Source organism: Aegilops tauschii, chromosome 2, assembly GCF_002575655.3.
Source record: "Aegilops tauschii subsp. strangulata cultivar AL8/78 chromosome 2, Aet v6.0, whole genome shotgun sequence".
Classification (NCBI taxonomy): Eukaryota; Viridiplantae; Streptophyta; class Magnoliopsida; order Poales; family Poaceae; genus Aegilops; species Aegilops tauschii.
The window spans coordinates 621,172,899-621,189,153 of record NC_053036.3 but is presented as its reverse complement, the minus strand read 5'-3'; the positions used below and the strand labels follow the sequence as shown (position 1 = coordinate 621,189,153).

Sequence of the window (16,255 nt, the reverse complement as noted above, 5' to 3'; positions counted from 1 at the left end):
AATCGAAACCTTGAGAGCAAAGGATCTCCATAAAAAAAATGTGCGTGCTAATTAATTACATCGTCCACTAAACCGTTCAGCTTTCACAATCTTCCGTCGTGAAACGGATTAAACAATTCGCTGGATAGTGCTGGAAGGAAAATCATGATGAACTTGTGACGGATGCGTCAACGGTCCATGCGGTGTACGGGAACGGAACGGCAGGAGTCCATCCACCCACACCACACCACACCGATAGCTACATTTGCTGTTAATAATGTTGGGTCGACCAATCGCCCTGCAGATAGGTTCCGGAACGTAGTAGGCAGGAACGAATTAGAATTAAAATGTGCTCGTGGATCATGCATGACGTGCTATTATTGCAGTGGGGATGGAATAAGTTTTTCGTCATTACGACCCGCAGTTAATTAACAATGCATTAGGTCGTGATCGGATGTTAGGACTCGTGAACGAAGTAAGTATATATCATCGAGTGGAGTTTTTAATTAACCAGATATAACAGTGAGGCGTGCAACCGCACGGTGTTGTAGTGCGTAATCAGGAAAAGCTAAAAGCTCTGAGATTTTACCGTGGAATCTTCATTTCTGCCTTTTGGCTCGATTGGTGGCTTTTGTTCCGGCGGTATAGCTGGCTGCTGTTGCGCTCGGTGGGGAAGGAGAGCCGTGTGCGCGTGGAGGGCTGGCGAGCCGGGATTCTGGACGGGACGGATGACGCGGGACAAGGCCGGTGGCGCCGGGGGACGGCCGGGAATCTGCACGGTGCGATTGCCGCTGCAGTGGCCACTTGTCCGGCCGGGCTGGTCAGCTAGCGAACAATGGTATCAGGAGTACAATTTGGTTATTATTAGTGAAATTTGATCATAATTATGGTGATAAAAACTGAGCATGACAACATACACAAAGCAGAGTGTACACTCAACATTCAGGCATATGATCTGACCTGAGGTGCACTGACTGATGTTCTACTCATATGGTTATCATTAGCTAGCACTGCTGCTACTACTGCTATGACTTGTCAATCAGGCCAAGCCAATTACAGATTGTCATCAGTTTCATGTAGAGTAGCGCCTATGATGTTCCTTGGAAACTGGAGCCTTCACTTGCCAAAACAACTACTCAAATGTTGTTAGTACATGTCCGCCACGTTGCCCCGTGCGTAACTGTGCAACATGTTGAGCTTCTGCGCGAGTTCCACGTCCGACTCGGAACTGAAGTAGACGAGGTCCATCTCTAGCATGCCATCCACGCTGCCGGTTCCACCATGGGTGATATCGTCAGGGATGTACTTGGCGTCATCTGGATACACGATCTTCCTCGCGGCATGCACGCCATAGTGGCAACGGCCTATTATATATGATTACAACAAAATAAAACATGGCAGTGATTATTTATTCAGCAAGAGACACAATATACGGTAATAAGCCAATTCAAAAAAAATAAAAAAAATAGGGCTAGTGCATGAAAGCATGACAAAGGTGTGGTACAGCAAGTCTGAAGCAGATGAAAGTACTATCAGGTACTACCTCTGTATAGTGATCTGAAAGGTCTAATTAGTCATGCGGCAGCAGAAAAGTAGGGGACTTACCCGCATATATATATATATTTTTTGAGGGGACTTACCCGCATATTCATAGGGTAGAGGGCAGCAGAATTCTGGCTTTGGCTCACGTGAGTCCCACAACTCAGCGAAAAATAGAGTCCTCTGGAGCTTGGGATCAGAAGTAGCCAAGAAGTTAATGTGGTAGCGCGTAGTATGAATGAAGGGGTAGTGACCTTCGCTGCTTTCCTCCACACCCAAGGTAATATCAAGTTTATAGTTTGGTCCCTACAGCAAGCAAGCAAGAGTGTTGGTCAAATGAACAAGGTAAAGCGAATATACGCACGTGGCACCTAATGATCGAAAACAACTTTAATTAATGCCCCTACGTACCCAAAAATGTCGTTCCATGTAATCCTGCAGCACCTGTTCAATCTCTGAACGTAACCAGCTCCTGAACCCCTCATATGCTGATCTCTTACTTGACACCACCCCCAAAGCATGTTCACAAAGCTGAGGAGCTTGCACGGTACCACTAGTTTTAGCCTCGGATTTGTTGAGCCACATGGCCGACATACGTGATCTCATGCCATCAATGTTCAACACACCACCACTGGTTTGAGCCTCGGTTATAAATGAGAGCAGACTGCTTCGCTCATCGGGCATGAGCAGCAGCAGCCGGTGCAGTTCACCCAGCTCAAGGGGTAGCGGGTGTCCAGCAGCCATGGCCGCCTCGTGTAAGTGGTTCCTCTCTCTTGCTGATGATAACATGTCAACAACGTGCACTGCAGAGTTTCTCCATAGCGCAAGCAACTGAGGATTGGGGGTCGGCGAGCAAAGCAAGCTTTACAAGCCCCTCGACGGAACGAACCACTGGGCGGACAAGAGTTAAGGGGTCCAGGACGTCATTGTACTCTGCAAACTTGGTGCGGTCAGAAAGTGGGAGAGAGGAGCCACAGGTGTCGTACCAAATGGAGTTGAGGATGATGTTGGATAGAGGGTCACAGGAGCCGTAGCAGTGTCCGGCTGCGCATGAACGAGCCCGAGGGTGTGGGCAGCAACTTAAGCGCTTTGATGTAGAAGTTGTGAATCATGCCATGTAGGTGCATCTCGAGAGACTGCAGGTAATTGCAGGCGTCACCGCTCATGGGGGGAAGGGCCTTCGGCATCCTCGCCAATTCAGCTTGGGCGAGCTCCACCTTTGTCGAGGAGGCAACCTACTACTCCTGGTTGTTGTCGCCGGCGTGGTAACAAGTCTGACGGCGGGGTGAGCATCAATTACCATCGGTGCTAATGAAGGACCAGTAAGAGAGGAGTGTGAATGGGGGGTTTGTGCAGCGAGGGGAGAAGAGTGTGAGGGGTTTTGTGCGGTGCCGGGAGAGGAGTAGGGAGTAATGGTTGTCTCGTCTCTTCTCTCCTACTTCCCAAGGCATGCATGTGAGGGCCACTGATGGTTCTGGAGCCAGGCTAAATGAAAACGATTTATTCGAATGTTCCTACTCACTGAGGCTCAGCAGTGCTTTAAGGTTCATGCGGGCAAGAATTATGGTGCAATCCAGACTTTCAAAGGGGCAAAAACAGCATCCCCGGAGCTTGTATGGAGACACCCTTATATTTCTTAACCTAATGTTGCACGTAATTTTAAAATGAGCATCTGTCTAGTGAATAAATCCGTTAAGAGCAACAACGACTCCCACCCCAAAATAGAAAACGAAAATAGAGTTTATGTTTCCGAAATCACAGTGAGGCACTATATTAGGCCTAAAACAGATTAAATCTACAAGCCCGAATAACAGGGAGAATCTCAGCCACCCGCAATCATCACAATAGCATACCTATCATAATCATCTCGTAGGAACTGGAATCAATTGCGATTTAATGACAAAATACAATCTCATGAGTTTTAGCACAGCCGGATATTTTTGTGATAACGCTTTTCCCGTCAGGAGAGAACAAACACAAGTACTTTTCAGACCAGCTCGGCAGTAATATACTAATATTCTCAAATCGAATTATACTGTCAAAAGTGGCACGTACGTACATCTGTATAGTTCTTCTCACTCTCGTGTATGCGCTCTACAAACTGATCAGCAGATGCATGTGCTACTACTGCATCTCTCCGTTCCAAAAACAAGCCAAACAGCAGCTGCCGATGCAACCGGTAATTACACGGTCATACGTACTGTATATCTAAGTGTATAAACGACGCCGTCGATCCCTGCAGCGCCCACCAACCACCGGCAGCAGAGGAAGACAGGCAGGACGGCGACGAAATGTAGAACGGGGGTGGGCGCCGGCGGCGATCAGCAGATGACGCACGAGTTGGGGTCCTCCTCGGCGCTGTGGACGACGTAGCGCGGCGGAGGCGGCGGCGGGTACCCGTAGTGCGCGTAGCCGTAGGGCGGGTACACGGACATGGCCGGCTTCGCCTCCTGCTGCTTCTTGTCGCCGTCCATCTTGTCGCCCTCTTTCTTGTCTCCGGCGGGCTTCTTGTCCCCGCCGCCGTCCTTCTTGTCGTCCTTCTTCTCCTCCTTGGCCGGGCCGACGGAGAGGATCTGCACGGCGGGGAAGAGCTTGCGCAGCTTGCCGACGACGGCGACGGGGTCGACGGTGCCCACGATGGTCATCTTCTGGTCCTTGATGTCCACGCCCAGCTGGTCGATGCCTGAGGCAGTCCAAATTCAGATACTTCCGCCCATAATTACTACCGTGCGACGAAGCAGAGCAGGAGGAAACAGGGATGAGCCAAGAGATAGTACCGTGGAGGCCGGAGACGGCCTTTAGCGCCTTGGCCTTGTGCCTGTCGTCGTGCACATCCAGCTTGAGCACAACCTTCTGCAGCCATGAGACAAGAGCCAAAAACAAAATCAGCAACCAGAGCAAGCAGCAATCGAGAACCCCAAAAGGGAACCAAATTAACCCGCAGCTCGATCGATCGACAGCAAGCAATCACGGACGCACGCACCTTCATGGCGGCGAGCGACCGGGGAGGGCGCTTCAACGGCGGCGAACTGCTCTTCCCGGACGAGCCGACGGGAACTCAGCGACGGGACGAGGCGGGAGAGCAGAGCGAAATGGAAAGGGCGGCGTGTGGAGTGTAGTACTCTGTCTCTCTCGCTGGGCTCTGGCGACGGATAATGTGGCTACTGGCGACGGACAAATGGTGGATGGTATCTGGGCGGCAAGGGGAGTGGCCGGGCCACTGGTTTTATAGACGGGTGGCACCGTAGCGCGACCTGGTGTGGCTCGAGCAAGGCCCGGCGTCTGCGTTTACGTTGGGGCCAAGACTTGACACGTTCTTCCCATTTGATCCTTACCTGCTAAAAGAATCTGACAGGTTTGCACCACTGACGTTTTTTACTTTTGAAGCCTACTACAGGGCTCTTTGCATTGTTTGTGCTATATATATGTGGATTGCTATATCTAGCAAGCCTTGTTCTTGTTGGACTTTCCTTAGGTTTCAAGAAATTTATTTTGACAAGCAGTTTGGGATTTCAGTTTGTGTTATATCTGCATCTGTCTGAAGAAGAGTTGCTAGTTGTCCTCGTCATACTCACAGTTTTGCTCCACTTGTCCCTGCAGATACATCCGTCAGAATTTCGAGTTCTGGTCCATGGTCAAGACGACGTACAGCGACGTCACCCACGACGAGCTCGAGGACCTTGACGCCCGAGAGAAGAACGTGGGCAGCTTGGAAGGGGGGAGGAGGAAGCTGCAATGGGTCTGCTCGGCTGGTGCCCCGGTCCAGTGCGACCGCTGCCGACGCCTCCCGCTTTTGTATTGCTCGGCTGGTGCACCGAAGCTCGCCACGGGCGGAATCCCGTGGTATCAAACACCGGTGGATGTATTATGCCGAAAAAGAAAAAACAAACGCGGTTGGATAACCGCACGGCGGCGGCGAAAAAACAAACGGCTGCCACGACGTACTTTGTTTTTGAGGGGTGCGGCAAAACGTACTGCTACTACTAGTACGTAATCATAAGGATCGATTTCACACCTTTTTCTTCTTCGCTGGCTTGGACGAGTGGGCGGGTGGGTGGAGTAGTATACTATAGGCGGTGCGGGGAGCCGGGAAGGATCCACGACGCCTCAGAGCGCGACGGGCGGTGGCCAGTACGTACACGTGCAGGCCGGGCTGAGTGAGCATTGACCGACTGACTTTGGAGATCCATGGACCGATCTGGCATTGGAGTGTAGCGCGGTGCTGTCGCTGGCTTTTTGCCAATTGTATTGTGGGATTCGACTTGATCCCAAGACGCCCGGGCGTCATCACCATCATCGTTTTTGCAACGGTGGAGGCACAGACGGTCAGTCCATTTCTGCGCCTGCGCCAGCCGGTCACCCGTCAACCACGTACGGCCCGGAATTAGCACGAGCAAGGAAGGAACGCCACGCTGCAGAGTTTGCTGGGGAATCGGATCTACGGTTAACGGTTTGGTCACCACGGACGCGGCTTCCTACCGAGGAACCAGACTTTGTTCCGTGTGGCGGGCCTTTCAAGTTTGAAACTCCGGTCGCCACAGAAGTAAAATCGGTCCACAAGCTGGCAACCTTTTTCCACAGTTGAAGAGATGAAGCTCGATCATCGCAGACCATTTCTGCCTTCCTTGGAAAAGCGGGTGTATACATGATGCTCGATCATCACAGTTGAAGAGATGACGCTCGATCAGCGACCTACTAGAGGCAAGGATCAATCCTTGACATACACATGCATCTATCGGAGCCTTGAGAGGCAAAAAAGGCGCACTAGTAGGACGACGACGACGTCTCTCTCGCTATGGAATGGAACCGTGCTTATTTAATTCCATCGTGCCATAGACCGTTCATCTCTCACCTTCTTCGGTCGATAAAATAATCTGAATAAAAGTGTTAGGAGAAAATTCTTGTTGAACTGATGACGGATGCGTCAACGGTCCAAGCGGTGCGGGAACGGAGCCAACAATGTTCCGTGGACCAATCGCCCTACGGATCTGCAGAGGAGGCCCCGTTACTTAGTACCAGTAGGTAGGAACTAATTAAAATGTGTGCTCATGCATGGATCATGGATGACGTGCTACTCATGCAGTGGGGATGGAATATATTTGTGTAATTAAAACCCGCAGTTAACAATGCATTAGGTCCTAATCGATGTTAGGACTCGTGAACGAAGTATACATCATGTAGACATTGCGCGCGTGGAGGTCTGGCGGACGCGACGGAGCGTGTGGCGTCGGGGGACGGCCGCAAATCTGCACTGCGCTATTGCCTTGCCGCTACAGTGGCCACTGCCCGGACGACCTTGCTGAGTCGTGTCGACGCTTGCAGTTTTCTTTCCAATCATTGACCATTGGAAAAAAAAATCAAAACGGAGGCAAAAGATTTGCCTCATCTATTAAATAAGGGAGAGTAGATTAGAGTTTTACAACGACCACCTCAAACACGGCATGCGAACTACTCGAGAAATACAATAGGCCCTAGTTTCTTTGCACCAGCTGTAACCCAAAGCTTGGCCTCCTCAAGGATTGTGTTAAGAAGAATAGGCGGCGGAGCACTTTTGTGTCGGAACACCCTAGCATTACGTTCATTCCAGATGGTCCAGGAGACGAGGAGGGAGAGGGAGGCCAAGGCAATCCTGTTGGGGACGTGTCTTCCAGTACCATCTTCCCACCAATCCAGGACGGAGTCATGAAGATGCCATCCGGAGGTGTCAATGTGATGAAGGCCAAGCTTGGCCGCGAGAGACCTCCAAAGCCGAATAGTGAAGCGACACTTGAAGAGAAGATGAGCACCCATTTCCTGCTCCCTAGAGCAAAGAGGGCACAGACCGCAGTTGGCCCACCCGCGCCTCTCCAGGTGGTCCGCAGTCCAGATCCTATCTTGAATAGCCAACCAAGCAAAGAATTTGATCTTCGGAGGAGCCCAAACTTTTCAAACCATGCGATCCATTGGGGACAAGGTTAAGCCAAGAAACTGCGCTTTATAAGCACTGGCTGCCGAGTACATCCCATCATTGGAATGCTTCCAGGTGATGTCGTCCTCTCGAAGCTCCTCAAGATGGACGTCATCCAAAAGCATCCAAAGAGTGAAAAACTCTTGAATGTGGTCTCCGGTGATGACGTTGTTGTAGCTGATTTTGAAGATCCAAGCATCCTCTCTAACAGCCTCCCTGACCTTCCAATTCTTCCTCCTGGAGGCCTCATAGATGCGCGGGGCGATCACCTTGGGCTTACGGCCAAGGAGCCAAGGAGAATCCCAGAAAGGCGTTTTGGCTCCGTTGCCCAGAGTAATGGTGGTGGAGGCATAAAAGAAGCTGAGATCGTCCTCCGTACAAGGGTTGCCAAAACCAACCCACAATCTGTGGGGCTCCTTCCATTCATACCAAGGCCATCTAAGGCGAAGGGCACGCGCAAATTTTTCAGAGTTAAGCACCCCAAGGTCACCATACTCCTTCGGCCTACAAACCGTGTCCCACTTCACTTTGCACTTGGCACCCGTAGTCTTGTCAGCACCTGACCAGAGGAAAGCCCGTTCAATCTTGGTCAGACTCTGAAGTGTGCTTTGAGGCACGACGAGCGGCGTGATTGAGAACACCGCTTGGGAGCAAAGGATTGACTTGACAAGGGCTGTGCGCCCCATAGTTGTGATGTTTTGGCCTTCCCAAGCACTGATACCACTTGACGATCCGACTACAAACGTGCACGACGTTGCACCTTAGCAATCGCTAAACCAACTCCGAGAGGTTATTGACCACGCCGCAACACAATCAACCTGACCATGAAGGTCTATTCCTGCAAGCAATCGAAGAACAAGCAAGAATATGATAATGCAATCTGAATATTGCGAATATAGATGAAGTATTGATAAAGGTGGGGATCCGTAAGCGGTCTTGGTCTGGTCGTTGGACACAAACAAAGTACACGAAGTTGCAATGGCTAACTTTTAACTAAACAAATCCCCAGCAAAAAGCTACTAGATGGATCTACTTATATAGGAGCAAGGGGTGGAGGCCAAGGAAGTGAGAGGACGTCCCAAGGCAGCCTAAAACCAACCCTAGGTCGTACAAGGCTCATGGGCCCAAGTGGAGGTGATGCAACACCTTTGGACTTGTTGTTTGATTCGGATTCTGCTGCAGTGTCAGATTGTTTCGTCCATATCTCAACGCTCCGGACGAATTTAAAGGTGAATCCAGTTGGGTTGGAAAGAGGACGAAATCTACTTTCCAACAAAAAAATCACCCAATTCGGAGTCCGTATGAAAAAGTTGTTGGTGTTTTGAGTCAGGTATGTCTGTGCAGTCTGAATCTGAATTCAGAACGTGAGAGACTTGGACTCTATCTTCTCTTGGCCCAAAAGTGACGTGAGAGGACTTTTTGAACAGAACCTAAACTTCTCCTTTTCCCCTATCTTCATATGTGGATTGTACAAATGTCCCATACACCTGCAATTAGACAAAACACAAAAGTGTGTGAAGTATTTTTGTTCTGGATAACATAAATAGATTATTGAATAATTTGCACTAGAAATCACCTGACAAATATGCATGTATGCAATATGTTTGGTCGTATCCAAGGTAGTCATGTCCTCATCATCCTCCCCTTCTTGAAAATAAAGCCGTCCTCGGCGTTGATTAATCTGAAATGTGGCTAACAAAAGAGACAAAGTGTACATGTTGTATATGTATATGTCATCCATTTTTACTTCCCGTGGATTTTGCACATATGACACATGTATACATGAGTAACTTTCATAGTTAATAAAATATAAAGCCAAAATATTATCACAAGAAGTAGAAGGCATGAAAGTATTGCAATTCAGTTTGCACATATAAGTGAAGCTCTTATTCATATGAAAAGATTGACAATATTCATCATTAAACCATCCCAACATTGGTGAATAAACCTTACTTGCATCAAATTTACATGCTACAACATGCTTAAATAAGCAGACATGCAATAAGTCATTTGACACAGAATCATCACCAAGATTAGAGGTCATATCAAAATGATTAAACATTGGTTCTTTTGCATCAGCAGTTAATTCATTGGGTGCACTCAAAATTGTTGGTATTTCAGTTGTTTGATCACATGACGCATTCATGACAGTAACATGATTCTCTAAAATAGGTGATGCGCTCAAATCAACAGGTAACTCAACACATGATGTATTCAAGTTAACTAGGCATGCATCATTCTCATGTAAAGTTATATCATCAATACCTTTACAGTTACCTTGTCGCAAAGATGTAGCTAATGTAGGTACGGATGATGGCAATGTACCATACTCTTGAGATGATGTTGCGCTCACAATCTGAGGTGTGGCTGCTCTAGTAGGTGCAACGGTGGAGGAACCAAGCAGTGGTGGTGAGCATGAACTAGAATAGTAGTTGTTGTAGTCACCCAATGCATCCTCCTGTAACTGTCTCTCAAAGGTACAAGCACAAACATACATACCAGTAATGCAACGAGAAATATACTGAAATCGTGCCTGAATATCATGGTTCAAACCACCAAAAAATCTATTCATTGTATCATCCACAGATTCTTCTATGTCACAATGATGCATATAAGATCTGAACTCTTGGTAGTAAGCATGAACAGTGTTACTGCCTTGTTTTAATTGTTCCAATTTGCGATGCAATTCACGACGATAGTAAGGAGGAAAAAATTCTTGTCTCATTACAGCTTGCAAATCTTTCCAAGTTGTGGGTTGGTTATCAATGTTTTTCTTACAATGCACACTCCACCAAACAGAAGCAAAACCAGTAAATGCTCTAGTGGCAGCTTGTACTCGCTCAAGTTCAGAAAAGTCATGGTGACTAAAAACTTGTTCTACTTCAAGCTCCCAAGCTAGATAAATAGCAGGACTAAATCTACCCTCAAATGACGGTAAAGAGATAACCTGACCATGTGCTTGTGTGTGTTGTCCCAACTCTCGTGATGGTGAAGATGTGTCCGTCGTCCAAGAACGTCTATCTCCGGAACCTGTCATGATTAGTAGAAACAAGAAACAAAATTCGAGAATAATGTTCCTATGAACTACTAGGATGTGGTTGTAAAGTGCTCACAGTAAAGCAAATATCAATATCTTACAAGTTCTTACCAAGCAGTAGGTAGTGACAGGCAACCAGCGGTGTCAAATAACTCTGAAGGTTGTGTAAAGCGATTGCCAGGGGAACGTACGTATATACGGTGCAGAAATATGTGGAGCTGGGTTGGCTATATATGGTAGCAAAATATTAGCAATAATCAATTCAGAGATGCAATGTTGAATAAACGCTCAACGACGGTACTGTGCTGGTCCTAGGCTAGACCGGACTAGAGACGCGAGCCTAGAACACTAATGAGGTCCCTTCGACGCCACCTCGTGGACGATCTCGTGAAGGGCAAGAATCCCGTCATGGATCCGCCGGCCCTTTAGGAACATGGACTGAAGGGGGTGAGCAATCCTTTCCGCCACCGGGGATAAGCGAGTTGCGCAAATCTTCACAAAGATTCGCTCCAACACATTGATCACCGTGATGGGGCGGAAGTGCCGAATGTCCGTCGCCCCAACTACTTTGGGGATCAGAGATATGACACCATAGTTAATCCTAGTCATGTCCAGGGTTTCAATATAGAACTCATGAAACATGGGCATAATGACCGGGCGTAATATCTCCTAGAATTTCTGGAAAAAGACTACCGGGAGGCCATCCGGCCCCGGGGCCGGAGCAAGCTTTCAGAGACGCAATCGCTCGACCCACCTCCTCAGGGGAGAATGCGAGAGTAAGTTCCGCATTCTCCTCATCGGAGACCTGGTCAGCAAGCGGCCAGAAGTTAGCGCAGAGAGAAACGCCTCCGCGCGGCTCGGCCGAGAACAACTCCTTATAAAAGGAGTAAATATGGGTGGAGATGTCCTCTGGGCTTTCCAGAAGAACATCTCCATCCCATAGGAAAGGGATGGCACACTTCCGCCTGCGGCCATTAGCAATCGCCTGAAAGTAGGCAGTGTTCGCATCCCCCTTAAGGAGCCAGTTCTGGCCCCCTCGACGCTGCCAGAACAGCTCCTCGCTCTTGTAAATTTCCATGAGCGAGGCCTCGAGGGCGTATCTCCAAAGCCAGTCATCAGGAGACAAGCCTTGCCCGTCAGCAAGGTCATCCAACACCTTAATCTGATCCAGCAGGGCCCCTTTACAGGCCCGGAGGTCAGCACCAAGGTTCGCCCCCCGGCCCATCATGGCCTGATGAGACAATTTAGCACAGTGATGCCAGACATCCACAGCACAAAACACACGAGGTGGGGACGCGACCGCCTCTAGCCAGCGGTCACGAACCATCTCAAAGAAACCCGGTTGCTCCAGCTAGAATGTCACAAAGCGGAAGCGACGGGTCCTAGGGGGGCCTCATCCCCCGACGAGAAAAGCAGGGGGGTATGATCAGAGCCAATACGAGTGGCCGCCTTAAGAGAGCACAGTGGGAACATCACTTCCCACTGAGCCGACACAAAGACCCGATCTAAAACACTTCGGATGGGGTCCGCCAGCTTATTCGTCCAAGTAAACCTAGCCCCTAGACGGGCTATCTCATGGAGCGCAAGGTCCGCAATGCAGTCGTTAAATAGACGCATGCGGACCCGATCAACATTAGGCGAGCTTTTATCAGAAGCCCACCTAATGAGGTTGAAGTCCCCGGCCACCACCACTGGAGTGGTGCACCTCTCCACCTTATTTTTAAGCTCAGCGAGGAAGTCGGCAGAGCGAGCATGATCCGCGGGACCATAAACAAAAATCACCTCCCAACTGAAGTGGACTCGTCGGTCCGTGACGGACATGCTCAGGAAGAATTCCCCTCGGTCCATATCCTCAACCGAGAAAGCATCCTCCCAAACTCCAAGCAAAATGCCCCCAGATTGCCCCGTAGCAGGCAACCACTGCCAGGCAAATTGATGGCGGGAAAGCCCCTGGAGCTCATGCATACTATAGTCCTGGCAAATCGCCTCCTGCAGTCCCACAATGTCAATCTCCTCCTGACACAAATACTCGTTGAGCTGACGCCAATGGCCAGTGAGGCCGAATCCCCTAATGTTCCAACATAGGAGCTTCATTTAATAACCTCAGTGGAGTTCCTAGGCCCCGCAAACGGGGCCGAGCTAGCCCGCCCGTCAATCGCGGGTCGGGGGGATGCCTTCACCGGACGGCCACGCCGCCCCCGAGTAGGGGGGCAGCGGAGGACTCCGGTCAGAGGGAAGCGGACCTGGAGGTAGACCCACACACCTCTAGTCGGTGTTTAGTGGGGTTGAGACGAGTGGGGGGACGCCCACGCAGCTCCCTCACCGGGGGAGGAACTGCCGAGGGCATCTCCAACACGGTCTCCAAAGGGGGCGCCGCACCATCCTTGGTCTCTCTATGACAAGGGTTAGTGTGCGCCGGGGTGCTAGGCTCAACACGCGCAGCACAAGCACGAGCTTCAGCCAACACCCCATCAAGCCGCTCCTTCGCGCAGATAGCCGAGATCTGCTCAAGGATGGGCCCTTTCTCGCCACGGAAAACAATGCCACTATCGGTAGTCACCTCTGCCAGATGGGACAGCGGAGCGGAACCAAGCTCAGAAAAACGGGAACCAGAACCAGAAGGAACAGAAGGGATGGGGGAGTACCTGAGGACAGGCCGTGAGCAGCCGCCTGCATGGCGGCCTTCTCCTGGATCGTCGGGACACGGCCATCCAGAAGGACCCGGGACTGGCTAAGCCGCGCACTCTGACGAGCAGCCACCAGCGGAGAAGCCCCGCCCCGAAGCTTGGAACTAGCCACAGTAGGGGTCACCACGGCCATGTCCAAGGGTGGAGGCGGCTCCAAGTCCGTGGACCCCAAGGCTGGAGAAGGGGGGCAGCGAGCGCGAGTAGCAGACCATCCCAGGTGAGCGCGGTGACGACGAGGGGCGCACCTCCATCCCCACACTCACCACGTCCTCCTCCACGACCTCCAGGTCAACCACCGGGGTTGCGACAAGGGGAGGGACTGTCATGACCACAGACTCACCTCCCGACGGCACCTGAGAGGCCGTCCCAGCAGGGTAGGAGGACCCACCACCAGTAGAAACCGGGCTACGCCGCCCATCAGACGGATCCGGTGGAACCTCAACGTCATCATCACCATCCTCACCAGAGGAGCTCTCACCAGATGAGGCCCCATCTCCACCATGCCCCTCACCCTGGTGAGGCACAGTGCCATCGGGGGCCGGCCCAAGCAGATCGTGAGGAACCGGGGACTCAAGCTCGAAGGTGAGGCGCCTTCCTTTCTTGCCGAAGTAGAATACCAAGGACAGACCATCAATCTCTGCCGGCGCGGGGCAGAGAATTTCAATGCGGACAGGGCCATCATCCTCGAAGGAGGCCAGGTCAGCGGACACCAGCTTGCCCACCGACTCAGATATCCCCTTGAGGATGTGGGCAAGCTTGCCACCCCGCGGCGCCGCCCTGCCGCCACGAGGCAAGCCGTAGACAAGGACCCACACCTTCTCCAAGGAAGGCACCGGGTCTGGCTCCGCATTAGCAGCACGAACAGAGATCAAGATCTTGTTGATGGGGCAGCGGATGAAGTCGTGGGAACACACACGGAGGAACTCAGCGGAGGGGAAGGGGACCGAGAAGACGAGGGGGGCCATCTCAGTCACCTCCCAGGCGAAGTCGGAGTCGCGGAAGTCGTCGATGTAGGCGGCGAGCTCAGCCTGGATGAGGTCGGTCGAGATCACCACCCCAGACGGCAAGACCTGCTCGGGGGCCAGAGTGACCGTCGCCAAGTGTGGCCGAACCGCCTCCTCCTCAACCTCGGCATCCACATAGTAGAAACCACCCCCTCAATCCCGTACCCAAGGTATGCTAGTGTCGTGGGGCATCGGGGAGGAGCCTCACACTCGAAGCGAAAATGCCCCGCACAGCCGCAGTTGATGCACATAGTCTCCTCGTGAGATCTGGGGCGGCCGACTCGCGGTGTCAGCTCCGGAGCAACCAACTCCGAAGCTCCAGTCGGAATGGGACATGCGACCACCCTAGGTGCCTTCTTCTTCTTCTTCTTCGCCTGAACAGCGGCACCGGGCACCTTCACCGAGCGGCGAGCAGGAGAGGACCGCGCGGTCCGAGGGTCATCCCTTCGTCCTGTCGGGCCGTCATCCCGGTCATAGCGACGGGCAACACGGCTGTCAGGGCCAAGGGAGCGGGGAGCACGAGATGAATCATCCCGTAGCACCTCCCAATCCACCTCATCCGCCCGGGACGCACGGGTAGCACCATCATCCGGACGCCGCCGGCGCCAGTCGCCGTCCGACGCCCGCGGGGAAGGCACCCGCGGCATTGCTACCTCTTGAGCACTGCGTTGGTTTTCCCTTGAAGAGGAAAGGGCGATGCAGTAAAGCAGCGTAAGTAATTCCCTCAGTTTTTGAGAACCAAGGTATCAATCCAGTAGGAGGCCACGCACGAGTCCCTCGCACCTACACAAACAAATAAAATCTTCGCAACCAACGCAATAAAGGGTTGTCAATCCCTTCACGGTCACTTACGAAAGTGAGATCTGATAGATATGATAAGATAGTATTTTTGGTATTTTTATAATAAAGATGCAAAGTACAATAAAAGACAATAAAAATAGCTAAGTGTTGCAAGATTAATATGATGGAAAATAGACCCGGGGGCCATAGGTTTCACTAGTGGCTTCTCTCGAGAGCATAAGTATTACGGTGGGTGAACAAATTACTGTTGAGCAATTGATAGAATTGAGCATAGTTATGAGAATATCTAGGTATAATCATGTATATAGGCATCACGTCCGCGACAAGTAGACCGACTCCTGCCTGCATCTACTGCTATTACTCCACACATCGACCGCTATCCAGTATGCATCTAGAGTATTAAGTTCAAAAGAACAGAGTAAAGCTTTAATTAAGATGACATGATGTAGAGGGATAAACTCATGCAATATGATATAAACCCCATCTTGTTATCGTCGATGGCAACAATACAATACGTGCCTTGCTGCCCCTGCTGTCACTGGAAAGGACACCGCAAGATTGAACCCAAAGCTAAGCACTTCTCCCATTGCAAGAAAGATCAATCTAGTAGGCCAAACCAAACTGATAATTCGAAGAGACTTGCAAAGATAACCAATCATACATAAAAGAATTCAGAGAAGATTCAAATATTGTTCATAGATAAACTTGATCATAAACCCACAATTCGTCGGTCTCAACAAACACACCGCAAAAGAAGCTTACATCGAATAGATCTCCACGAGAATCGTGGAGAACTTTGTATTGAGAACCAAAGAGAGAGAAGAAGCCATCTAGCTAATAACTATGGACCAGAAGGTCTGAGGTAAACTACTCACACATCATCGGAGAGGCTATGGTGTTGATGTAGAAGCCTTCCGTGATCAATGCCCCCTCCGGCGGAGCTCCGGAAAAGGCCCCAAGATGGGATCTCACGAGTACAGAAGGTTGCGGCAGTGGAATTAGGTTTTTGGCTCCATATCTGGTAGTTTGGGGGTACGTAGGTATATATAGGAGGAAGAAGTACGTCGGTGGAGCAACGTGGGCCCCACGAGAATGGAGGGCGCGTCTAGGGGGTAGGCGCGCCCCCTACCTCGTGCCTTCCTGGTAGCTTTCTTGACGTAGGGTCCAAGTCCTCTGGATCACGTTCGTTTCAAAAATCACGTTCACGAAGGTTTCATTCCGTTTGGACTCCGTTTGATATTCTTTTTCTGCGAAACTCTGG

The 16,255-nt window shown here is 50.7% G+C and overlaps 1 protein-coding gene across 1 annotated transcript; it reads right to left on the bottom strand.

The window, feature by feature from the left end:
- Positions 1–3,502: 3,502 nt before the first annotated feature.
- LOC109753567 (heavy metal-associated isoprenylated plant protein 39) lies at positions 3,503–4,724 on the bottom strand. The gene is made up of 3 exons (XM_020312489.3): positions 4,502–4,724; positions 4,296–4,371; positions 3,503–4,201 (listed from the first exon to the last, which is right to left on the bottom strand). Exons 1-3 carry the CDS (start codon positions 4,505–4,507, stop codon positions 3,840–3,842), a joined length of 444 nt encoding a protein of 147 aa, XP_020168078.1. The 5' UTR covers positions 4,508–4,724; the 3' UTR covers positions 3,503–3,839.
- Positions 4,725–16,255: the final 11,531 nt, after the last annotated feature.